The sequence below is a fragment of the Stomoxys calcitrans genome, chromosome 1, assembly GCF_963082655.1.
Source record: "Stomoxys calcitrans chromosome 1, idStoCalc2.1, whole genome shotgun sequence".
Classification (NCBI taxonomy): Eukaryota; Metazoa; Arthropoda; class Insecta; order Diptera; family Muscidae; genus Stomoxys; species Stomoxys calcitrans.
In genome coordinates, this window is record NC_081552.1 from 1,712,040 (window position 1) to 1,738,190 (window position 26,151).

At 38.4% G+C, this 26,151-nt stretch overlaps 2 protein-coding genes across 8 annotated transcripts; one reads left to right on the top strand and one right to left on the bottom strand.

Moving 5' to 3' along the window:
* Nucleotides 1-9,359: 9,359 nt before the first annotated feature.
* On the top strand, nt 9,360-23,940 carry LOC106096196 (BAG family molecular chaperone regulator 2). 6 transcript variants are annotated; one of them, XM_013263826.2, is made up of 5 exons: nt 9,360-9,577; nt 10,115-10,692; nt 11,233-11,253; nt 11,368-11,510; nt 23,165-23,940. In XM_013263826.2, the coding sequence occupies exons 2-5, from the start codon at nt 10,460-10,462 to the stop codon at nt 23,545-23,547; spliced, it is 780 nt and encodes a 259-aa protein (XP_013119280.1). In that variant the 5' UTR covers nt 9,360-9,577; nt 10,115-10,459; the 3' UTR covers nt 23,548-23,940. The 6 variants fall into 6 exon arrangements, with proteins under 6 accessions (XP_013119280.1, XP_013119278.1, XP_013119279.1 ...); XM_013263824.2 differs by having other exon boundaries at nt 9,360-9,573; XM_013263825.2 differs by having other exon boundaries at nt 9,360-9,573; nt 10,120-10,692.
* LOC106096195 (uncharacterized) lies at nt 23,853-25,456 on the bottom strand. 2 transcript variants are annotated; one of them, XM_013263823.2, is made up of 4 exons: nt 25,192-25,455; nt 24,846-25,132; nt 24,630-24,767; nt 23,853-24,563 (listed from the first exon to the last, which is right to left on the bottom strand). In XM_013263823.2, the coding sequence occupies exons 2-4, from the start codon at nt 25,125-25,127 to the stop codon at nt 23,958-23,960; spliced, it is 1,026 nt and encodes a 341-aa protein (XP_013119277.1). In that variant the 5' UTR covers nt 25,128-25,132; nt 25,192-25,455; the 3' UTR covers nt 23,853-23,957. The 2 variants fall into 2 exon arrangements, with proteins under 2 accessions (XP_013119277.1, XP_013119276.1); XM_013263822.2 differs by having other exon boundaries at nt 24,846-25,456.
* Nucleotides 25,457-26,151: the final 695 nt, after the last annotated feature.

Sequence of the window (26,151 nt, forward strand, 5' to 3'; positions counted from 1 at the left end):
TTTAAGCTTTCTGCATAATATGCTATGGTCAACACACTCAAATTCTTTGGAGTGATCTAGCAATACAAGACAGGAAGGCATTCCATCATCCAAACTTGATCTTACTTCCTCGGTGGCATCGATAAGTGCAGTTATACAGCTGTGCTTTGCTCGAAAACAAGACTATCTATTTCAAAGAAATTTTTGTTCATTTAAATACTCATATATCTGCTGATGAGCAACTCTTTCACAAGCTTCTGACAGGAAAGGTAAGATTGTTATGGGTCGATATTCGTTTGCAATTTTGGGGAGTGGAATGACTTAAGCATATTTCCATCTTCTTGGATATGGATTCGTTGTCAAAATTTTATTAAAAATATGTGATACGAATGGCAGTATATACTTTAATATAATTTTGATAAATTTTGGGTTTATGGTGTCTAATCCTACAGCATAAGACTTTATAGGCAGGCAACATGAGTATAAGCATTAGAATTCAAATGAAGAGTACACTGGAATGTCTTCGAATTCTATATTAAGGTCTTGAATCGACGTTGGGATTTTGACGTACATTTTATCTTTCACGTGGCCCCAACAGGGAGGCCAACTTATTGCATTTAGCACTATATTTTGTGCTTTTTAGGTCACCAAAACCCCGAAAAGGTAGCATCTAGTACCAAACAAAAAAAGGGACTAATTGAACTTTTTTTGCATTTGTAGTAAGTGCTTTTTACCGATTTTTATTACACGGCATAACTAAGAGCATCACGCTGGCCGGAACTTCGAGGTCCAATCATCGTGGTGTTCTTCGTTATCTTCGCTGGGAGCTACCGGGCGCGTCCACAGGTTGCACACGGTGGAATGCTCCTTAAGGAGTAGCTGCAACTGCAGTCGCGGACAATTAGCGGTATCGGGTGGAGAGTCTCAGCGAGAGGCCGAGTGCCACCGGCTCTTGCTTAAATACTGAGTGCCTGTGATACCCGATACGACAAGGCGAGTTATTGGCGCCTTTAAATAATCAATGCCCATCATGTTCTCACGGCATTCGGTCGTAGACCGGAACGAGTTTGCTCACTTATGAGAGCTTGACGAGGATCGCCACTTGTATTTATAAAAACTTTGGCATACAAATTTATATACAAGTGGTGTAACATCCATTAAATACGAGTTGAAATTTCATTCGATACAAAAGCGCACTATCACGTATGAGGTAATTCGGCCCCAGGCCATTACTGAATGGAAGTAAGGAGGTCAGTAAAGCTTTCGGTATCATAACAGGACACATAGGACTACGAGCTCATTTATGCAAAATGGGTGCGGCAAGTGATAGCATATGGAGAGGATAGGTGTACTTCCTGTCATTGCCCGGCGTTCGCGGCTGACAGACACCGGCACTTAGGTGGGGAAACAATACCAAACTTTAACCAACTTAGGGGCGTGGTATGGGAAACAAATAGGGAGATATGTAGCACGGAATTCCTGACTTAACCTGAGTATTCTGTTCAGCTTTTCAGGTGGAATGCTGTCAAACTCCATATAAAAATAACGTCGCCGAAACGATGGAGGAAAATGGGTAAAAAAAGTAGTACTCTGTTTATAGTGAAGAAAATGAAAAAAGAAATTTCAGTGGCAACGCATGACATCATTGGCTGATTTTTTATTGGTTTTTTGTTTTTGTAATTCTATTTATTTGCGAAAAATATAACAAAACGATAAGTGCAGAAAAACAACGCCTTTTGGTATGAAAACAAAAACATAACTGTCAAATTCCGCTCACGGAACAATTAAAGATTTCCGCGACTATTATACTATTATGAAAGCAGAATAGTATACCAACCTTTAGATTTTCTTTTTCGAGGATACTTTTTTTTATGATTTAAAGCGCACAACATATTGTATTACACAGGCAGATAAATAAACTCATCCTCTTCTCAACCTAACCTTTCATTGAAAATCTCGTTAGCTACGGCTGCAAAAATTTGTTCAATATATAGAAGATTTTAACATATTTGCAAATACATACAAATTACGAATCAACATTACACAAAAAAACTGAAGATAGCAACAAATACTCACTAAGTTCAATTCTATCAAACAAAACCAATTTATGTACAATATTACTTCAAATTACGCGGGGAAGAAATTAGCACTTCACAAATGTCAGCTGTTCAAGATATTCACAGCCAATTGTTAGCACAAGTACGCAACGTAGCAAGGTGGATACATAAAGGTGGTCTCACGCGAACAGCCGGCCAGTTTGACGGTATTGACATGATTCACTCAACAAGGTTAAGCCAAGCGATCAGCCGACATAATTTATTTGTATTTTCGTCATTAACCTTGTTAACTTGTCATTGCTTATGTGCTTTGTTGTTTCCTTGCAATGTGCTTTGTTCATATTCAAATTCAAATTGCATTAATAAAATCAACAATCATTTGGGAAAGATGTGAAATAAAAAGAAAAATAAATGATGGATGTGCAAAATGCTGAATTTTGTAAGAGAAAAAAAAATTATTAACATTTGTTAACATACACAATATCCAGATTTTGACAATCTTAAGGCCTGGTTATGCTCTCGTAAATGTAGTGTAAATGTAGAAAAAATGTATCGTTAATGTAAAGAGGCAATCATGCTTATTACAAAACGTAGCATTTGACATTTCAAACAAAACCATTTTTTAACAAAAAAGACTTGAAGGGGAGGAAGGGTCGGACGAAACTTCAGGCATAACTCAAGGGCAGGTCAGAGAAGACTGACCTGCCCTCCATGCAGTGATGCGAGATGTTGAAAGGTTTCTCCAACTGAAGCAGAACGCGATGGGGGCCTTCTTTAATATAGAAAGGGCATTTAACAACGAGGAGATAGCTCAACAGTTACTGCCCTGAGCCACGCGGGAAGACAGAATACGGTCAAGGTTCCCTTCTGGACTCTATGGATGTGGCGGGCAGACTGAGGAGGGTTTCAGGAGGCAGGGACTGGATTGAGGCTATTCAACGACACACACAACACTTCAAGCAGAGCTATGTGCCATAACGATAGATGCAAAAGAAATTCTGTGAAGGGATTTACAGTTTTCGAAATCAGTTGTTGTTGCTGTTGTTGTAGACCGGTAGCTCTCAGCTGAGCTTCTCGTAATGACATGAACACCAAACAAACTGTAGCTCAGAGTTTCAAAATCATTATATGCATATGGCGGTTTTCACTGCCGTGGGTTCTAGAACAGTGAGGTCAAAGTGCGTGGCGGAGTGTGTGGAATCCCTGAATAAACCTCAATTTCAAGACATAGTGCTTAATTGGATTAGCGGATACGACAGCGCCTAATTGGTGCTTACCCCCTACTCCCTTCTTGTAATTTCTTCCTATCACAATTAATCACTTCTTCATTTACTTTTCACAACCTGGCCACCTTTTCGCGGTGAGCTACCCATTCATCCTTAATTATTAACAATAAATTTCACAGAGAAATCATAGCATAGGAGAATATCAGTTTTCTTAACATAAATTTTTGGTTTTGAAATTTCTTCAAACTTCAAATTTTATCGGCTGACACGGAAACTGTACGTAAAATTTAGTTTTTATTGAATTATACTTTCCGGTTACGGTCGACAGACTTTTGGTGTTTAATTCTACGACGAGAAATAAAAATCATTAATTCCAGTTGCTCTAGAGTATTTTTCCCTTGTTTTTTCTTAAAACATTTCGAATACAAATAAATAGGTATTGATAACACTTTTCCTAAATAATTGTGAACATTTTATCATGGTACAATTAAGAGGTATTATCATTTGCACAACAACAAAAATCTATCCTCAACGTAACTACCTTGAGTGGCAAATGCCGTAAATTCGTAAATGTCACAGTGGTTTTAGAAAAAACTTTGTTTTGCAACTTAAGCCTAGTACTGACTTCGACTTTTCACACGAACAACTGTCAAAACGCACTATAAAAAATGGTGACAAAGATAATGCGACCGAATTCCAAAAAAATGGCACAATAGCAGCGACGTGTCGCTGCATCAGAATTAATTTCTCACAATTTTAGTTGCAAATGGATTTAAATGCTTACGAAATGGGCCGAATCAACTCTGCTTCCATACTGATGTCTTTGTTGTATGTTGTTTGTATTCTGATAAAAAAAAGAGTCCATCGGATTTCTCAATAGTCTAATAATGTAAGCATTTTCGCTGTGAAGGAAAACAGTACTAGACTTTATCTTCTTCAAATGATTTTTTTTCTATCTATGTTATTCTCTAAATCCTAAACCCCGTTTACACTACTGAAATTGCATGGAAAACTAATAATGTAAGCTGATGATATGAGCCTTGAAAGCTCAAATTGAACATGATGCCAATGCAATTCATGACTTTGCAAGAATAAATGGATTGGTTTTGAACTCTGAAAAAACTAGGATTGTGCGTTTTCGGCCCATTAGTGCTTTATAAATTTAAGAATAAATTCGATAAGGAAATCAAATTATTGCTTATAATGCCCTTATACATAGCCATTACAATGATTTGCCTATGATATACACTTGCAAAAGATGCAGATTTAAGTCATCAAAATAATATGGCACCAACCAATTTATTAGCTGCTTACGTACATGCTTACATACAAATGTGAGTGTGTGGACCGTACTCAAATTCATATATGTTGTCGCAATATCAACCAAAACCCTCCCCATTCGAAATTAATAAATAATGAAGCGCAAAACTATTTCAAAAGAAACAAATTCTGCTTTTATTTGTAAAAATAATTAGATTTTATAGTATTTTCGTTGGTATTACTGAAATAAGCACAACTTTTCAAAAGTCTGGAACACTAGCTGCTGCCGTGAATCTTCATTAAAAGTAAATAAAAATGAAACAAATTTAATTGTTATCAATAAACAATATTTGTTCATATATGCACAAATTTTCGAGTTCCCGAACACAGCTTTATTAATTTTGAAGGGATGTGTTTTGGTTGAAATTGCATCAACATATATGAATTTGAGAGCGGTCCACACGCTTACATTTATATGTAAACTTATGCGTAAACAGCTGATAAATTGGTTAGTACCATATGAATTTCTATATGTAAATGGCAACTTTTTGGCAAAAAAATCAAATGTGGCAACCTTGTCAAACCACCGAAAGAACGATTTAGGGAAAATTTTCCCCTAAATAAACGTAGCCTTTAGTTACAATTAGAAGTTTGGCAATCGCGTTTATTTTACGTAAGAAAAAGGCTTGTTGCGCAGCGACAGTGGTTGTGCTCTTTTTGGGCGTCGTGAAATGTTAATTTCCCCTAGATGAAAAAACAAGTTATGGCGAAATAAAAACTTTTCACCAATATTTTCCGCTCATTTTTTATATAAAGTTTCACCGCGAAAACCGAATACAGTACCAACCATAACATTGGTTACCACATAAAAACACTTTATCAAAATTGGACGAGATTCAACACCAGAAATAGTACCAATCTTCACGTAAAAATGTGTAGACTTGAAACCACTAAGCAACGAATTGAGCATTACGGTTGTTCTGAATATTACCATCTTCCTTAAAGTATAAAAAATATTCCTAGAATCTCCAGTTTTAAGCCCAATCTAAAATTGGATCTAATGGATAATATCGAAATGCTACTAATGTGATACACATTATTTTTATTTTCGTGTTTTATAAACTTTTATTTGGCCAACTGGCCCCAAAAATGTCCATGAGGTGCTGGGGCATTATATTATGTATTGAAGTACAATTGTAATAAATGAATTTAATAAAAAAATCAAATTTTCATACGAATTCCATTGCACTGCACTATAAAGTACTAAAATTAAACAAAGCTTTTATAAGTGAATCTTATCTTTTTCCACAACAAAACAATATATCAAAGTAGTGGTCATTTAATAATTTGGTCCGTTTATAAGATTCGATTTTAAGGAAAACAAGTAAACGCGTGCTAAGTTCGGCCGGGCCGAATCTTGAGAACCCATCGCAATGAATTCTGTAAAAAATGTATACAAAAATACTAGGAACTGAATAAGGATGATCGAGAGACCGGTTTACATGAGAGGTATATCAGGTTATAGACTTATTTAGGCCGTATTTGGCACAGTTGTTGGAAGTAACAGAACATCGCATGCATAATTTCAGTTAAATCAGTCAAGAATTGCGACTTCCAGGGGCTCAAGATCCGTTTATATGGGAGCTATATCAGGTTATAGACCGATTCGGACCGTATTTGTTTCAGTTGTTTGAAGTCATAACAGAACACTATGTGCAAAATTTCAGCCAAATCGGACAAAAATTGCGGCTTCCAGGGGCTCAAGAAGTCAAATCGGGAGATCGGTTTATATGGGAACTATATCTAAATATGAACCGATATGGCCCATTTTCAATCCCCAACGACCTACGTCAATTTTAAGTATTTCTGCAAAATTTCAAACGCGTTCGAACTCTATCGTGATTTCTACAGACAGACGGACGGACATGGCTAGATCGAATCTGCATGTCGAGGCGATCCAGAATATATATATATTGGGTTACCCAAAAAGTAATTGCGGATTTTTCATATAGTCGGCGTTGACAAATTTTTTCACATCTTATGACTCTGTGATTGCATTCTTTCTTCTGTCAGTTATCAGCTGTTACTTTTAGCTTGCTTTAGAAAAAAAGTGTAAAAAAAGTATATTTGATTCAAGTTCATTCTAAGTTTTATTAAAAATGCATTTACTTTCTTTTAAAAAATCCGCAATTACTTTTTGGGCAACCCAATACTTTATGGGGTCGCAGATCAATATTTCGTGGCGTTACAAACGGAATGCCTAGGTTTGTATACCCCCATCTTATGGTGGTGGGAAAAACAAAACATCAACATGCTTTACTCACATCTACCCATAACCATCATTCATGGCTAAAACTCAAATAAAAATTCATGGCTAAAACTATATAAAATCAAAGAAAATAAAAAATCGATGGACCGTTTTTGGCAAAACCTGTAATCAACACGTATACATGATGAGCCCGGTCATTGTATGCCGTCTAAAAGGGCCATAAAACTGTAATTATTACCTTTTATCGCAAGATATCGATAGCAAATCAGTAAATGTTTGCATGGAACTCTATCCAGTACATCTGACTTGCATTAGATAGATTAATGCTGTTTTTTAATGTTGTTTTTTTGTTTTTAGTACTTAAGAGAACAAATCACTGTTTATCGGATATTATTATTTATTGTATGATATCGATAACAATACATTGCAACTTTGCACTGCAGAACATCTGACTCTCAACTGAACATCTGACATGCACCTGATAGGACTAACATACAGGATGCACAGGTGACGTCATGTAAAATTTTTTATATTTGTTTTGATTTTGCAGTAATACTATGTTTAGACCAAAGCAAACGACTCGTCTCGACTGTTTTGAGCAAACGACTCGTCTTCCCTTTATAATGCTTTGAAAACGACTCGTTTTTTCTTTACAATTTATAAGGGCAAAACGACTCGTTTGCCCCAAATACGAGTCATTCGAAGCATGTGAACACAAACACCCATACTAAAAATCAAATTTATCCCCAAAAATTTGTAAAATAAACCAACATTTTGCAGACATAGTAAGAGAAAATAAATCTTAACAATAAGCCACCATAAAATTTAAATTGGAATGTGAAAAAATTCAATTTAAAAAACATTGAGAGGTTTCTCAAAACCAGTGAAGCAAAACAAGTCAGTGTAGACATAACATAAATCTAAATGTTAAACACAGCTGTGATTTTTTTCTAAAATCTTGAAAATAATTTCTATTTGATCCGCTAATCCACACATAAGCAACAAGAAAGTCTTATAATGATGAAAAAACAAATATAAAACACATTTGGAGCAATCCCATGGCAGCCGGTTGTACGTACCGGATTGACCCGATGGAGTACTTCATCGGCAAGGGCTGCCGCCTCAGTGTACAATACACTGCTACAACAACAACAACAACAACAACAACATTTGAAGAAGATAATTTGTAAAACAAAGCTTATTTCTAAAACCACTTTGACATTTCAATTTACGGCATTTGCCACTCAAGGTAGTTTCGTTGTTGTGCTAATGACGCTTTCTTTTAATAGTATCAAGACTAACATACGAGTATATCTATATTTACAAACACGTAAAAGAACATAAAAATGTTCTAGCCCATATTAAGCTTAATTTTTTTATTGAAAAATACAGTCGACCGCATAATCATTGTTGTTGTTGTAGCAGTTTATTGTGTTCTATCTTTCGTCTGCTTGATTCTGTTGAGTGTCAAGACCCAGGAACTCCCCGCATAATTGTAATACGCTTTAATGAAAAATTCTGCTTAAGTGAAACCTAATGCAAAGAACCATTCATTTATGGTGTTATTCACTGCAATTGAATTCGCTTAAGTGAAAAATCGCTAAACTGATAAGGTTTTTACGCCCCAAATTCTGTTGTTATATGAAACTGAAACCGCATAAGTGAAAAAAATTATTTTTATTTAAAATTATTTGGAATTGGAAAAATTTGTGTCATCAACAAAATGCTCAAAACCACGTTGTTGTTGTAGCAATGTGTTGTACACTGAGGCGGCAGCCCTCGCCGATGGAGAATTCCTTCGGATCAATCCGGTACGTACAACCGGCTGCCATGGGATTGCCCAAAACCATATTTTGATATTTCACTAATGAGATTGTCTGACTTTTAAAGAGTAAAGCTGAGTATATAGTTCAGTTTTTCGAGCGGAATGGTGTCAAACTCCATATAAAAAAACGTCGGCGAAACGTTGGCTAAAAATACGCGGAAAATTAGTACTCTGCTTATAGCACATAGTAAGTTATACATGTCGTGTGATACAATCGAATACAATTTTCGATTAGAGTGTGCTCTATTCCTTCTGATAAAAACATAAAGAAATCAAATGATTCTGTTGTCAGTCGAATGAAAGTAGCCCCAAATTAAATTGTTTTCACAAATTAATGATTTAACCAGCTTTCTCACAACATTTAAAATTTTTAAGCAAAAAAAATCTGTTTTTGCTAATATTTTTAGGTTATGTCATACGAAAATAACATACAGTTGTCAGAGCAAAAATGATAAATCCTATGTAAATTGACAATTTCACTAATCCGTACTATGCTTAACTGGCAGCCGGTTGTACGCACCACACGTACAACAACAATGCATAACTGAAAACAACGGATAAGTGATACCAAATATATATGCATTTTTAGCGTTCACTTATCCGGTTTCGACTGTATATTACAGAAAGCGTTTGGCGCTATTTCAATATGCGTCGGCGCACTAAGTACAGCAAACTTTGCGTGTGTAACCCCCTGTGCATCAGCTGGTTGCTTCGATACGCTTTCGACTAATTAAAATAACTAATTCAACGTCGTGCAGACGTACTTGTTTAGGTTGCACCGCAAATTTACATATTGAAAATCAACAAATTTTTCAAGATAAAAAAACCACAAAAATTAACGAAATCAAGAAGTGGTGTACTTAATGAAATTACAGACAATTAAGACTTTCAGGCCAAGTAAATTATTTGCAAAAGGGGGCAATTGTCACCAAATGGACTGATTCGAGTCCAAGCCAAGTATGTATGCAATATTTTATTTGCTCATTGGATCTGTGTCGGTCGTGTTGCAGTGAATCGAGTCGGTTGGGCGCTTTGTTTATGTTCCGACAATAAAGTTGACGAACGCGTACGTACATATGTGTGTGTAAGAATTTTATTCTAGAAAAGAACAGAATTGTTTACGGTGTAGAAAATATTGCGTTGGCTGCTTGCGAAATAGTATAGCAAATAAAAACGAAAAGACTTTTCTCAAAGTTTCCCAAAATTTCCAAATTGGTCATGACATGTTCGATAACATACTAAGCAAGTTAAGAAAACGTCGACGTCTCGACGAAAGCACTGCCGATGCGCAAAATAATGGTACTGGCAGTAGCGGTAGCGTCGGTGGTTTTGGCGAGAATGTTGCATCAAATTTAAATGCCATGTGGGATCAGTTATTCGGACCTGATCCCCCTACGGACAATCCTCCCAACATAAGCAGAAGCGCCGCCGACGACGAGAGCATGGTGATTGATAGGTACAACATTATAATATAAAACAATATTTTGTTCTTTTTCAGAGCAGCAATCGTCAGATTTACCTCTAAAAGCAATAAGCCTGTCTAACAAAACAGAGCTACCGAAATATTCCTGTTGATCTGGTATACCCTTTGGAAGCTGCTGGGAAATATTCATACAAATATACTTGTTGTTTGTGGAATATTTAGCGACGGGAATTGGTCGAACGCCCACATACGTATTGGCTCTGGTTGGTGTGTTGATACGAACTGCGGACTGAAAGCGTTTGAAGCGTTCAGTGTTAGATCGAAAACAGTAGTAGAAAGAAACGGTCCAGTTCATAAGAGCGCTTAAGTTAATATCTACAGAGAAGTGTATCTTTCACATTGCTGCAGCCAGGGGAAGACATGGAAATTGACCCATCTCCTGTACCACCACCTCAGGAGTACTCAGATAATCCCAGCGTGCCTTACCAGTCAGAGTCTTCAATGAACTTTGACTATTTACACGGTTTGCACGCCGACACTTCCATGGATTCCAGCAGCAGAGTTGATGTTGGATCTCACCGGCATTTCGCGGGCATTGGCGTTGGCTCTTCCAACTTTGGAGGCGGCCATGTCGACGATAGAGTGGTAGACAGGTGGTTACTTTAATTCATTACTAATCCATATCTCTACAACATAGCACAGAATGAAATTTCGTTTGTCGCATTTTGATTTAAGTTTCGACCTGGGAACAGGTTTTTGTTCATACATGAACAGTTTGTTTTGTTTTAAGCTTTGTCTTCGTAGAGAGATATACAAGGAAACATATTATAAAAATACACTTAGACAACACCCACTACATTACAATTTTTGTTGAAAATTTATTTGTGTTTTTGTTTCTGTTCAATTGTTGCCTAATATGGGCATATTTTTCGAAAAAGGCTATGCCACATCTACTTCTTGTTTGTGTATCGAGAAACAAAAACGAAAACCATATAACCAAACGAAATTAGAGACAAGTTTTTAGCAAAAATTTTTATTGTTTGTAATTTAAATTTGAAGTCCCAAATTTATTGTAAACTTAGATTAACCATTTGTTTTTCTTTTTTGTATCTTTTTGATTTGATTGCACCATCATGCCATCGCCTGTTCCAAAAATCCAAATTATTCACCCAACTCAACCCAATATGTGACAGACCTTTCAATCTTAATGAAAGGTAATTATCTTAAATTTTCTTTTTCAAATATTTTGTATTGAGCACAAACACCACATGAAACACAGAATCTAAACGTTTTGAATGAGGCCGCACTTAATTGTGATTTCTTTGTAGATTCGTTACAGTATTGGACCAGCTTGATTCTCGGGTCGAAAAGTTTCGAAAAGATGCCCTCGGTCTTCAAGAGAAACGTGACTTTCTTCTTATGTCCATTGATCTGATAAAAAGCAACGACTTGATGCATACTTTATCTGAATGTAAGTAATGGTAGGATAAGTAGTTTTAATATATGCGTTCAAAAATGTTTTTCTATTAACATGGAATATATGCGATTTCTTTTTTAATGATTGGCAAAATCTTAAATGGTCACATTTGTATATTGCACATACGGCGCGTATCTATTTGCAGCTTAGTCGCTTACATATCTCACCCTATAATGTATATACACACTACCACTCACTTGAATAGCACATGTAGTTGTCGTTGAAGTCACATTTTCATGTGAAGGTTGCGATCAGGATTGCGAACAGGTTGCCCATTGATTATTTAAAGGCGCCAATAACTCGCCTTGCCTTATCGAGCATCATAGACACTGAGTTATTAAGCAAGAGCCGGTGCCGTCCGCCCTCTCACTGAGACTACTCGATACCGCTGATTGTCCGCGACTGCCGTTGCCGTTTCGCAACCCGTTGTTTCTCGTGACAGCGATGAAGACCACACAGATTAGACCTTCATCTAGAGTCCACTGAAAATGTGGCCCAATGAAAGAAAAAAATTACAAATACGAAGCTCCGATCGATAGTTGTTGTTGTTGCTGTTGCAGTTTGTTGTGTTCTATCTTTTGTCTATTTGATTCTGTTGCGTGTCAAGAGCCAGGAACTCTGCGACTAAGATGGGGAGCGTCCACAGGGATCTGGGTCTGAGTCGAGTGTGTCTGGCTGGGCAGGTAAACAGGTGACGTGTTACAATCGGGACATACATCTTGCACGTCGGCATCAATCCTTGCTCTGTAGGAGTTTATGCGGCTGCATCTGCCGGAATGTGATTGAGCCAGAACTACTCTTGTTTGCAGGGGGAGGTCAATTTCTTCAGGTGCAATGGGAGGCGATCGTTCTCCAAGGACTACATTCACCCGGTAGCCATTTACCGCATATGCTACCATGTTGGTTAGACCTGCTTGATATGTCGCTTGATCTAGAGGTTCTCTCTTGTAGCGCTTACCCTCACGCTCTAGATCATATAGATCTACCTTCAGGCTTCTGGGCGGTGGATATCTATCCACAAAATGAAAAAGGTATTGCTTAGACAGCATGTAGTTATGTCTTCGCACTGGTAGGATCTTTGTCTCCTAATGGAGTTGGTCCACGTGTTCCGATCGATCGTAGTAATGACTGGTCTTGAAGAGAGTCTTGTTAACCCTTAGGCGGGCCAACAAAAATACATTCATTCCTCGAAAGTCCGCGATTGTAGCCTAGTCTGCCAATGGAAAAGTTTATTGTCCCAAGAAAAGTCATGGACTGCCTCCAATGAGCAAAGTCCATTTCCGATTTCATTCGTACTGGGAACTTATAGCCTTAGGAGATCACGGCGGAGCTGAAATATGAGACAAGCCCAGGGCGTGTAAAGGAATTCAAACAATCTCAACATCCCATTTTAACGGTTGAGGTTAAATATAATTAAAGATCCCCTGGCGGTTCATCTTCAAAGCCCTAGTGACACTCAGACTATCAGTACAGATTAGAGTTTTTTTGCGTTAAACTTTTGCGTGAGTCATATCTGAAATGACTGCGGCGAGCTCAGCAGAGAATATTCCAATCTTATCAGGTAAACGACACTCATCCAAGGTCTCGGAATACAGATGAGAAACATGTAACAGAAGTATTTACACCATCAAATGAACCGTCTGTGTAGAAGATCATCTCAGGTTTGTAAGACGAGATCTTACGAGCCATGAGGGACCGGTACGCGGAAGGAGATGTAAAGTCCTTGCAGTAAAAACCAAAGCTATCATTAATCCGAATACTCAAGTTGAAGGTTAATATAAGAGGTGGTTTCCGAGCCAATGTAACACCATAATTAGAAAAAATAGATAAAATCTTACCTATAGATGAATTGGACAGATTAACACGAGAATCCCAGTGACTCCAAAATGCATCATGCAAACCATCAGGAGGCAGGGTTATAGTCCAGGATGCCATATTGACGGAAAATCTCTCGAGAAGTCCTTCAAAGGAGGTGAAACCAGCCTCAATTCGCAATGCTTCTATAGGAGTCGCCCTTAGCAGCCCAGTGTCTGTCCTATAGCACTTATTTATGGCTACATCTAGTCTATTCATGTTAGATTTCGATGTTCAACCGTAAATTGTGATGCCATTAGACAACACAATCGCCGTGTCGATATGGTGGCCTTTTCGCCCAGAGCAAATAAGTCTTATACGATTATTTATCCTCTCCATTTTTGACAAATTTTGACATGGTCATTCATTTCATTTCAATATTTGGCTCCCCAGCCATAAAAAAATAAAGAATATAAAAGAAATCCAAATGGAAGAGAGCGATAAATAGAAAGTGGTCCAACACAGTGCAGAAGAATTAAAAATAGTGCAGCAATAGTGCAAAAATAGGAACGAGCTTGCTCACCTACAGGAGCCTGACGAGGATCGCCAACTCCACATGAAAATTTTCCAACTATGTGGATACATACCTGTTCTGAGAATATTTCCATACAATCGACACAGTCGCTTCTTAACCACAAAGGGAGCATGCTTAACCATGGGGTAGGAAAGTTTGTCCATAGATGGTGTGGAACCCCATAGATGGCGTGGACTGGGCCTTGTCAAGTTCGATCGTATCAATAGGTTCTACGAACTCAGTCAATGAGGAGAGCTTCAACAAGATGCAAATTCCTTCGAAAAGACCCCTGATTCCGTAATGGCCCCATCAGAAGTAATTATGGTTAGAAAGAAAAGAGAAAAATCCTCTTCCTCTTAAATTGTTGACTCGGTTACAAAGAACACGTGCGTCCGAAATGGATTAAGTGAGTTGAGTAAATTGGACCAAGTGAGCCTCTTCGGTTGCTACATTCCCTTGTGACTATAACACAAGCCCTTCTATAAACCAAACAATTCTCTTGAGATCGGTTTCTTCTAAACCTCAGCCAAGATCGTGTCACTAAACCACGCCGGCTTATCCTTCATGGAGGTGGTCCACATGAGAACTAAGGAGACAGCCCGTCGCAGTTCGGAGGGCGGCATTCTGACAGATCTGAATATTATTCACTGCGTGTCACAAAGTTGACGGGACCACACTGGCGCTGCATAACTTACCACAGACCGGCCAATTGATTTGTACGTGGTCAACAAGGTTTCTTTGTCTGTACCCCAAGTGCTGCCAGCTAGTGACCTTGAGTTGAGGACCTTGTTTCTACTTTTGGCTTTATTGCAAATTGCTGTGGCATGTGGGGAGAATGTGTAAGAGCTGCCAAATGTGACGCCAAGTACACTTGATGGTCGGAATAATTTCTCCATCGACCATTACAGTCAGCTCAGTATTCACCTCACGCATATTGGTAGTGAACAATGTGGCTGAAAATTTGGTGGTGGATATCTTCAGATTTCTTGCAGCGAAATATGAGGCAAGTTCGTTGATGTTGACTAACCACCCATCGCAGATGTCATCAATGGGTGGGGGGCCTGATGCTATGATCGTACAATTGTCTGAATATGATACGATCTCTATGCCGTCTGAAGGGGGTGGAATGGAGGATAGGTAGAGGTTAAACAGTGCCGGAGATATCACACTACCTTAAAGGAACTCCCTGTTTCACTCCACGGAGCTTGGACTTCTAAATTCCACAAATGACTAGCGGCCACACAGATAATTCGCGACCCATCGTTTCTGGCCTGGCTGGAGGGACGTGTTGGCGATGTCCTCAAATAATTTGGCATGGCTGACCGTGTCGAATGCCTTCGATAGGTCCAGTGCCACGAGGACCGTCCTATCACATGGCCTGGGCTGATTGAACCCACGGCAAATGTGTGCGGTGATGGCATGAAAAGCTGTTATTGTGCTTTGCAGTTTTCGAAATCCATGTTAATGTTCGGCGAATGGAAATTCTCCTGCGAGGCTCGGGAGGAGTAATGCCTCAAGCGTCTTTGCCACTGGTGAGAGAAGGGAGATCGATCTCTACGACTCCCCCAAACTCGGGTCTTTTTCAGGCTTCAGTAGCGGGATCACTCTGCCCATTTTCCAAACATCGGGAACTATAAGAGTGTTCAAAGACAGATTGAGAACAGTGGTAAGGTACTCAACTCCAGGTGGATCCAGATTCTTCAACATCAATATAGAGATTCCGTCGAGGTCCAACGCCTTAGATGATTTGGCGCCACGGATGACATTCGTAACTTCGCCCACGGCAAATTGGGATGGCTGTTCATCGGCTCGGAGACCACGAATACGGCGAGTAGCTCTTCTCCTTGCCCTGTCTCTCTCGGGGTGCACAATAAATTGACGGTTGAACAACCTGGCTCATCTCTTCGGATCAGTCACGGTTATTTCGCCAAAAGTGACTGAATTCCTGTCATCCCGTCTACCAGGGTTCGAGAGTGACTTAAGAATAGACCACAGTTTGCCTACACCTTTGTGTTGTAATATCGTTTTGTGAATGTGATTTAGAGATGTCTTTTTCATTGGAGCTGTTATGAAGATTTGATGTAGTTTTCTGTTGACTATGTAAAGAGTTATTGATTTGTAAAGATGGTGGAGTGGATGTCTTATCGTGGGTTATTGAGGCTTGTGTATTGGAATGACTTATGTCATTGGTTGCATTTTGCGTTGAAGATATTGACGATGCTGGAGTAGTATTACTACCATTTACAACCTGCGCAAGGGTGGATTTTCGTGATAAGTGATAAAACACTGAACTGATTGTAATTCGGGGTATGAACCCAGAAAGGCTTATTCAGGCTCATTTTGTTATTGTATTACATTTAAAAGACTTTGTTTGGCTGGTAATAAGGTACATCGTTATTTTTTAAATCTTGTCTAATTTCAAAATAAAATATTAAAAAGTATGTTCCCTTTCAAGGCGTATTATACGCCTTGTTCCCTTTTATATAATTAAGCACAATACAATAAAAACAAAACAAAGTTGGGGACACGATATCAGACATAAACCAACTAATGGTAGTGGTATGAAAAACAATTAAGGATTTTGTAAGTAGCACGGAATTCTTAATTTAAAATTATCTTTTTCGAGTTTACTTTTTAGTTTTTAGAGCGCACACCAAGCTGGCCTACGGGAAATGGGACAGGTTCCAAATCTGTCTCGGGGTAGGTTCTCTGGTGATAGGGACCGGTCCCAGTTCTCGTCCCCTTACATGGAAAAAACCTTTCACTTTTTTAAAGGTTTGTCGCTCGAGGTGATGAATTGCCACCATTCTAACACCGTAGGATAGCTTCTGGGACAGTTCGAAAATGCTGAGTATACTTTGCAAGTATTTTTACAGGAGATAACATTAGAAAGCAAATATATTTAACGGATATGCAATTTTGAACAAAAATTAATTAATTAAGAACCATAAGTTATGACAATTGAAACTCTTTATTTCCTGTAGGATATGTCCTGTGGCAGGTAACTTATTCTCCAGTTTAGGACCGGTATATTTGGGGCAATTGACTGAACATTTCCCGTAGGTCGATTACTGGGCTTAGGTGTATGTCTAAAATGGCATGGGGCAGATTAATATCTGCACCCTCTTTTCAACATATCCTAACCTAACCACAGACAAAGATAAACTCGAAGAAATCGATTCAGATTAAGGTATATCTTCTAATCATACATATGCCATATTTAGACCCAGTAATAACTTATTCAATGGACGTTCTTAAAATTTTGCAGATGTGGTTAGGTTTTAAGTCTCGATATTACTTGTGAGTTTTGTAGAAATCAGTTCATATTCAGATAAAGCTTAATTTCCCATGAACATTCCAATAAGGAACAGGCGATAATTCTCTCATGCGCATGAGCGCAGTCCGATGATATGCCGATTATGAACGACGTGCCGCATAGCGACACCACTTGGTAGAAAAGTTTTAACATGGCAGGATGTTGTTGTTGTTGTAGCAGTGTGTTATACATCAAGGCGGCAGCCCTTGCCGATGAAGAACTCCATCGGGTCAATCCGGTGCGTACAACCGGCTGCCATGGGATTACATGGCAGGATACCTCACAAATATAGCCAGCATTAGAAAGGGGATAACCACCGCTGAAAATGTTTCTGATGTTCATGCCGGGTTTTGAACCCAGGCGTTCAGAGTCATAGGCGGGCATGCCTCTGGCCTCCACACACATGTATCACCCCATTTACCCAAATTGTCGATGTCTATAAAAATTGCACAATGTCTCCTCCCCACTACGCGTATTAAGCGCATTTTAAATCGATCTTTTGAAAATATTTTTTTTTTTCAAGTAAGGGCATTTGAATTTGAAAATTTTTATATTATAATTACGAATTTGAATTATGATTTGCTTAGTTTTTATTATTAATATTACGTGGCTCCCCTATAAAAATGAAGGTTTTCTTAAGATATAATGACTGATAACTATAACGTAGGCCCTGTTGCTAGCGATATTGGCTTTTTGGATAATTGTATCAGTGGATGTGATGATAATCTTAGTCTTGGCCATATTAATGCCCAAAGTTTTGTGTCCCTCGAATATTTGCCAAATGTAGTATCGATGTAATTGGATCACGGAGACATGGTGTAATCCCAATATTCTCTCTAGCTCGTTGACTTTTCATCCACGTAGAGCCGGGCGAGTGTGTTTATACATATCTAAGAAGTTGTCTTTTACAGTTTTGTTCCATGGTGCCCGTTATGGCCTCTGTGAATCTTTATTTATTGAAATTTTTGGTTGCTGGGATTGTTTATTTACCTAACGGGAATGTTGATGTTTTTGAAGAATAACACTCCGAACAATTTGACAAGTATCCCGGCCTTTTTGTCATGTGTGACTTTAATTATAATCTTTTTGAACCAGTCAAATCATTTAATATGAGGTCTGGCCCTTAGGTGTGGCCTACAAAATGTTCACAATTCTTTACCAACACACCTCCATCTACAGGACAATAGTTTGACTTTTTTCTTGTTAGCAACCCATCTTTAATAGCACGTGAATTTCAGTTACAGTTTCGCTTTTCTGCTCCCACCATAGCTTTATAGTAATTTCCATTATTTTTTCTTATCGAAATCGAAACGAACTGAATGAGTTTAAAGTTTTTCAGAGCTTTGATACTTCTAATTTCTTTGCAACTAATGATATTAACCTGCACTTATCTTCTCTAAACGGCATCGTTGATTGCCTCCATTCTCTTGTTCGTACCCGCACTGTGTTTACAGACCCTAATGACAACATCTGGATGAATTCACTGGATATTATTAATGCGAGGCATAAAAGAGATCAGTCTTATCGTGTTTTTCTTAGATATGGAACTAATACCAACTGGGGAAAATACTGTCGCCTTAGGAGCAAAGTGGAATCTGTAATTAGGAAGATAAGGTTTGAATATGGTAGGCAAATGCAAATTTTGCCCATGAACATTCCACTAAGGAACATGCCCAAATTTCTCACATATCAATGAGTGCAGTCCGAGTCATGTTTTTAAGCTCAATGATAAGGGGCCTCCTTTTTATAGCCGAGTCCGAACGGCGTGCCGCAGTGCGACACCTCTTTGGAGAGAAGTTTTACATGGCATAGTACCTCACAAATATTGCCAGCATTAGGAGGGGAAAACCACCGCTGACAATTTTTTCTGATGGTCTCGCCAGGATTCGAAACCAGGCGTTCAGCGTCATAGGCGGACATGCTAACCTCTGCGCTACGGTGGCCTCCCGTAGGTAGGCGTATGTTTAATAATGTGGACAGTAGGCAGATGTGGAGTAGATTACGGCGAATGGGGTGTGTTGGAGGCATAAATTCTGAATCGTGTGGCATGGACACTGCGGTTTTAGCGGCGTATATTTTGTATTTTGATAACATTGTTGATCATGGGAATTATTTTTGTTTTCGAACGATAACTCATAATGAATTTATTCTTGCCAATAATTCAATCAAGCCAGATTCATGCGGCTATGATGGTATACCCATTAGATCTATTAAATTAATTCTTCCCTTTATTTCTCAAATTGGTTGGACGACCCCTCGCATACTTCATCCCAATTTTTAATACCATATTCGTATTATACTCCCCAATACGGTCCACTTCTTCTTAGCCTAATTCATTTTAATTGGCTCCCCAGCCATAACAAGATTATGGAAAAATTTAAACTGTTGGATTTTTTTAACAAGTCCCTTGTTAGCAATACAAAAAGATTCAAGCAACAACACTAAGTTTGATCTGTATAATAGAAGTTAATAAGTTTTAAGCACAAAACATTATTCGAGTGTGAAGAGATTCTTAACTCGGCGGGCAATACATTCCAACACCTGGTCACACGAATACAAAATGATCTTTCGAAAACAGACCTAAATATACGGGGCAAGTTTATCTGAGTACTCCTACTCGAGCGAGAAAAATTGAAGTATCTACGCAGTGTTACCGGTGTTCCACTTCTTATAACTTTGTAAAAGAATAAAATATAACGTAGATCAATAAAACGATCAAAAGAAGTTTCCAAAAAAGTTTTGACATACCCTAAAATGTGGTCACGAACACGTACATTATATACAAACCTAGCTACTGCATTCATCACCCGTTTCAGTTTTAGAAGATTATAGTCAAACGTTCCTGACGTTATCTCCAAGCCATATGAAAATTGAGGCTTTAACAGAGCGTGAGCAAGTCTGACTTTCACACACGAAGGGAAATAAATACCTACCGAATACAACCGACGCAAAATACCATAAACATGAGAATGGAGAGAGTCAATATGACAACCGAAATTAAGGTCTTGGTCAATCACTATCCCCAAACATTTATACCTATCAACAAAATTAACTCTAGAATTCCCCACAAAAATATCAAATCCAGGCTGCGTCTGGGATCCAAACTCTAATGCCTTAGTTTTTGAAGGGTTGATAGAAAGCGAATTAAGACTAGACCATAACAAGATTCCTCCTATAGAAGCATTAATATTCATCTCCAAAATATTGCTAAAACCACGATCCACACTAAAAAGAAGATATATATCGTCTGCAGAAAGAAAGGTTTCACACAAGTTAGGTCCAAGGAATTCAGAAAAATCCTTAATGTAGTGTATAAAAAGAAGAGATCCTAAGAGTAAAAAAGAAATGAAGAGAGAAAAATAGTATCAAGATTTAACGATATTAAAAAGAAATTAAAAAGGTCAACAAATGGACGGTAGTTCAATGTAAAACTAAGATCTGTTAAATCAAGGTTTTTAATATGTACATACATACAGAGCAAAACTGAAATCACATTTAGACAAGCGTATCAAGTATCATCCTCAAGAAGTGAAGAACAGTGGTTGAAACCACGGACAACTTGAGTTCCATCAAGGAGAAACAGCTTAGCCCTAAGATTGTCACCATTCAACACTCTGTACTTAGTTACTAATTTCATACGCATCAAGTTCCTACATATAGCGTAAAGTTGGGCCGCAGCTGGTGTGTAGTGATCATTTAAATAGACTCGGCTATTGATGCCACAACCTTCATCCGCAATAACATCACTGACTTTCAGCGTCCGAGTGGCAACGTACTCCTTCATAATAGCATCACGGACTAGTACAGAGTTAAACTTTGCAAGAACCAACTTCCGATTGTGCATATAGCAAACATTGTTTATATCGTACTTAGTGAGGGGTATTTTAAAGGTATCTCCTAACGCAACAACAGTCGCGTCGGGGCGACCCCCCAGTTATTTGGATCCAATTTTAAATATGAAATTCGTAGTCAACTCCTGAATACCTTTCATTTGAATTCCATATTCTCCCGATCGGTTCACTTTTATTTTGGGGTCGTACCTTTAGGGTAAGTGGGAGGGTCTGCCCCCTACCGATATCAATAAATTATATAGCCTATTGCTCCATCCGAACCACTCCCCACAATCTGTAAAAATTTTAAAGAAATCGGTTCAGCCGTTTTCGAGTCTATACCAAACAACCAAATTTACAAACCCACAAACAAACACAAATTAATTTTTATACCCCCCACCATAGGATTCTGTTTGTAACTACTCGAAATATTCGCCTGAGACCCCATAAACAAAAAATTTTCTTGATCGTCGCGATATTTTATGTCGATCTAGCCATGTCCGTCCGTCCGTCTGTCTGTCGAAAGCACGCTTTCTTCCGAAGGAGTAAAGCTAGCCGCTTGAAATTTTGCTCGAATACTTCTTATTAGTGTAGGTCGGTTGGGATTGTAAATGGGCCATATCGGTCCATGTTTTGATATAGCTGCCATATAAACCGATCTTGGGTCTTGACTTCTTGAGCCTCTAGAAGGCGCAATTCTCATTCGATTGGAATGAAATTTTGCACGACGCGTTTTGTTATGATATCCAACAATTGTGCCAGGTATGGTTCAAATCGGTTCATATTTTGATATAGCTGCCATATAAACCGATCTTAGGTCTTGACTTCTTGAGCCTCTAGAAGGCGCAATTCTCATTCGATTGGAATGAAATTTGCACGACGCGTTTTGTTATGATATCCAACAATTGTGCCAAGTATGGTTCAAATCGGTCCATAATCTGATATAGCTGCCATATAAACCGATCATGGATCTTGACTTCTTGAGCCTCTAGAAGGCACAATTCTCATTCGATTGGAATGAAATTTTGCACGATGCGTTTTGTTATGATATCCAAGAATTGTGCGTAATATGGTTCAAATCGGTCCAAAGTTTGATATAGCTGCCATATAAACCGATCTTAGGTCTTTACTTCTTGAGCCTCTAGAAGGCACAATTCTCATTCGATTGGAATGAAATTTTGCACGACGCGTTTTGTTATGATATCCAAGAATTGTGCGTAGTATGGTTCAAATCGGTCCATAGTTTGATATAGCTGCCATATAAACCGACCTTAGGTCTTTACTTCTTGAGCCTCTAGAAGGCACAATTCTCATTCGATTGGAATGAAATTTTGCACGACGCGTTTTGTTATGATATCCAACAATTGTGCCATGTATGGTTCAAATCGGTCCATAACCTGATATAGCTACCATATAAACCTATCTTGGGTTTGGACTTTTTGAACCTCTAGAGGGCGCAATTATCATCCGATTTTGGCTGAAATTTTTTACAATGGCTTTTCTAATGACCTTCAACATACGTGTCTAGTATGGTCTGAATCGATCAATAGCTTGATACAGCTCCCACATAAACCGTTCTCCCGATTTTGCTTCTCGAGCCCCTACAAGGCGCAATTCTTATTCGAATGAACTCAAATATTACACAATGACTTCTACAATGTTCAGCATTCATTTACGGTCCGAATCGGACTATAACTTGATATTGCTCCAAAAGCATAACAGTTCTTATTCAATATTCTATGTTTCTCTAAAAAGAGACACCGCGCATAGAACTCGACAAATGCGATGAATGGTGGAGGGTATATAAGATTCGGCCCGGCCGAACTTAGCACGCTCTTACTTGTTATATATACATATATAGATTATTTCTTGTTTTTGTTTCGTTACTACATTTCATGTGGCTGGGGAGCCGTATAGTTTATACTTTAATTCAGTTTTTCACATCACATATTGGTTCTTACATCCGTATTTTAAGGTGTAACAAACCTCACGGACTATTATTTGCAAATAACAGATTTGGTATTAATTAGGCCAGCAGTAGGCATTGGTTTTGCTGTTAGTATGCCTCAAAGTTTTAGACTTTATGCTTTAAATAGTAAACTGATAAAAAAAAAACAAACTTCTTTATTTGCAGCCGAACGAGAAGAAATCGGATGCTACATTCAACGTGTCAATTCGCGCCTGTCCACAGTTGAGCTGCATGTGCGCACTGTACGTGATCAGTCTCAGGAAGATTCTCTAAGTCAAATAAATGCTCTCATCGATATGATGATAACTCTGGGCGATCCTACTTTGTCGCGCCAACGGTGTCAGATGTATTTGAATGCCTGTTGCAGTGCAGGCGAGACTGGAAATTTACCAACATTCAGCGAGGAGGCCATCGATATGGACGCCGGCCCGGTTGACAAGAAATTCGAAAGTGTGCTGCTTGGGTGCACTCTAGACGATCAAAAGAACATCAAGAAACGCTTACAGGCTCTGATGGGTTATCTAAATAAACAAATTATACACCATTGAAGCCGGACGGGTTCTGAGTTAGTCATCATTATAATAGTTTCGTATTTTTTACTCTTACAACAAAATGGTTAGGCCAGATATCATAATAGAGGCGTTTCGGAGTCATCATCGTATTATCTGCCACAGAATCCAGGGCGTCCGTAGCGGCATAATTGCCGCTGAATACAAATTTACATTTACATTTACAGTAGCCAATAAGAATTTCGTTTTAGCTTTTACGAGTTTGGTTAATTCATCCTAAATTTGAATTCCCACTTATTAAATAAATTAAATTATTTGTTATTTTTCTTTTATACATACAACAAGCTTGGAATGTCAACTGATTTTATGTATTTAATGAAATGCGATTAATGGTAAATAAATAAAACCATCCAATGAGTACTGCGTCTGAAAGTCTGCGTGGTCTTTTATTAGTAGTCAGAAATACATTGGTCATGGGGTCTAAGCCATCTATCGGATAGAAGCCACACAGAGCCTTCACTTCCAAAGAAAATCTGTTGTATATTCTTCGAGGTCATGTGTATGATTTCACTGTCTTCTGTCGTTATGTGCTCCTTGTACTCACACCGCACTACGGCTCCGAATTTTGTAACAACATAGAATAAAATTCCATAGGGATCCACCATCAGTCCCCGGGTTGGGCCAAGTAATGTGCCTAGTAGAAACATTTCAATGGTATCCGATCGTAGCAAAGTCGAGTTGTGGAAGATGTTCGGCGCAGTATAGAGATTTCCATCTTCGTCGGATATTAAAATTTCTCCACCTATGTTGAATGTTAAATCTCTGGGCTTAATGGGCAAAAACTCACTTATCGTCGAATATTTTTTGCTTTTCAGCTGCTTGTGATGCCACCTTTGTTCCAAAATATCATAAGCATATAAATGACTGTCGTCTGAGAGAACAAAGTAAAGAAATTTTTCGCTTCCGCATGGAGATGTGCGTGGGCCCAGCCCGATATCTAATACTTGTGAGTTTCCATCTGCTCGTATGTATTTACCACAGTCTATACGTAGAACCTTGAAAGATTTTAGCCATCGTTAGGGAAAATGCCACAATTTTTTTTTTTCAATTTCTATAGAAACCTCTAAGTTGTTGCGTATTAAATCAAAAACAAGCAGCTTTGGATTACATGTGAGCTGATCGGCCTGGTCGTTATAACCCGACCAGCCCATGTCCATCACCCACAGACGAGATAGCGAATCAACCTGGGACCAAGTGGCCTTATTAATAATACAAAACCAAAAATTAACCGAATATTGCCAGAGAACATAAAACGCATGTTACACATATGTATATACCTGCTGTATAAGACCACAATCGGTGTGTACTCCATTGGCATGGGCCTCTCGACGCGGATACAGGATGGGTGCTAGGGCAGGCAAATAATTGTCTGGCCATTGTGTTTCGATAAGTGTTGGAAAATTGTTACTCTCCACCGTAATGCTAAGAAACACTCGGGCAAAATGGGTCGACAAATGTAAAACTCGATACGATTCGTTGAGGCCGCACTGGGCCAGTAGCCAAGCCCTAGTTACATTGAAACAACAAAAAAAGCATAACACCGTACCAATTGCAACCATATCGTCTAAGAGGCCAAAAAACAAACTGAGTTCGGAATGGGAGACTGAACTAAAGTGCACTTACAATAATCGTTGACACACAACACACATACAAATACATGCACCTTTCGCCAGTATTATGATGATCTTGGCAAAAAATGTTATGGAAAAAGAAAAGTCTGAAAGAGTAATTCCAAAAACTGTAACATTTTCGGGTCTTTTTTGTATTTGATGAAAAATCAACAAAGTTTTACATTGCTCATGAACACACAACACTGAAAAAAATTAAAGGTATCGATTCAACATAAGTTACTTTTATTCCCGAGGAAACTTTGGGAGTGCCAACCAAGAAAATAAATATTATATTAGTAAGATAGGCAATATGCTTTTGTTTCGGCAAGTAAACATCATCAATAATAAAAACAATTTATGACAAAAAGATTCACCAATGGTTACAATGCATATTATTTTTTATTTCGGTATAATACAAAAGCCTTACGGCCAAATATCTGTATTACAAAACAGAGGTCCCAAGCAAAATTATATCATAATTATACAAGTAAAAGCGTGCTAAGTTCGGCCGCGCCGAATCTTATATACCCTCCACCATGGATCGCATTTGTCGAATTCTTTTCCCACCGTCTCTTCTTAGGCAAAACAGGATATAAGGAAAGATTTGCTCTGCTATTAGAGCGATATCAATATATGGTCCGGTTTGGACCACAATTAAATTATATGTTGGAGACCTGTGTAAAATGTCAGCCAATTCGAATAAGAATTGCGCCCTTTGGGGGCTCAAGAAGTAAAATAGAGAGATCGATTAATATGGGAGCTGTATCGGGCTATAGACCGATTCAGACCATAATACACACGTATATTGATGGTCATGAGAGAATCCGTCGTACAGTCAAGATCCCAGATCGGTTTATATGACAGCTAAAACAGGTTAACCGATTTAAACCTCATTTGACACAGTTGTTGAAAGTAAGAATAAAATACGTCATGCAAAATTTCAGCCAAATCGGATAAGAATTGCGCACTCTAG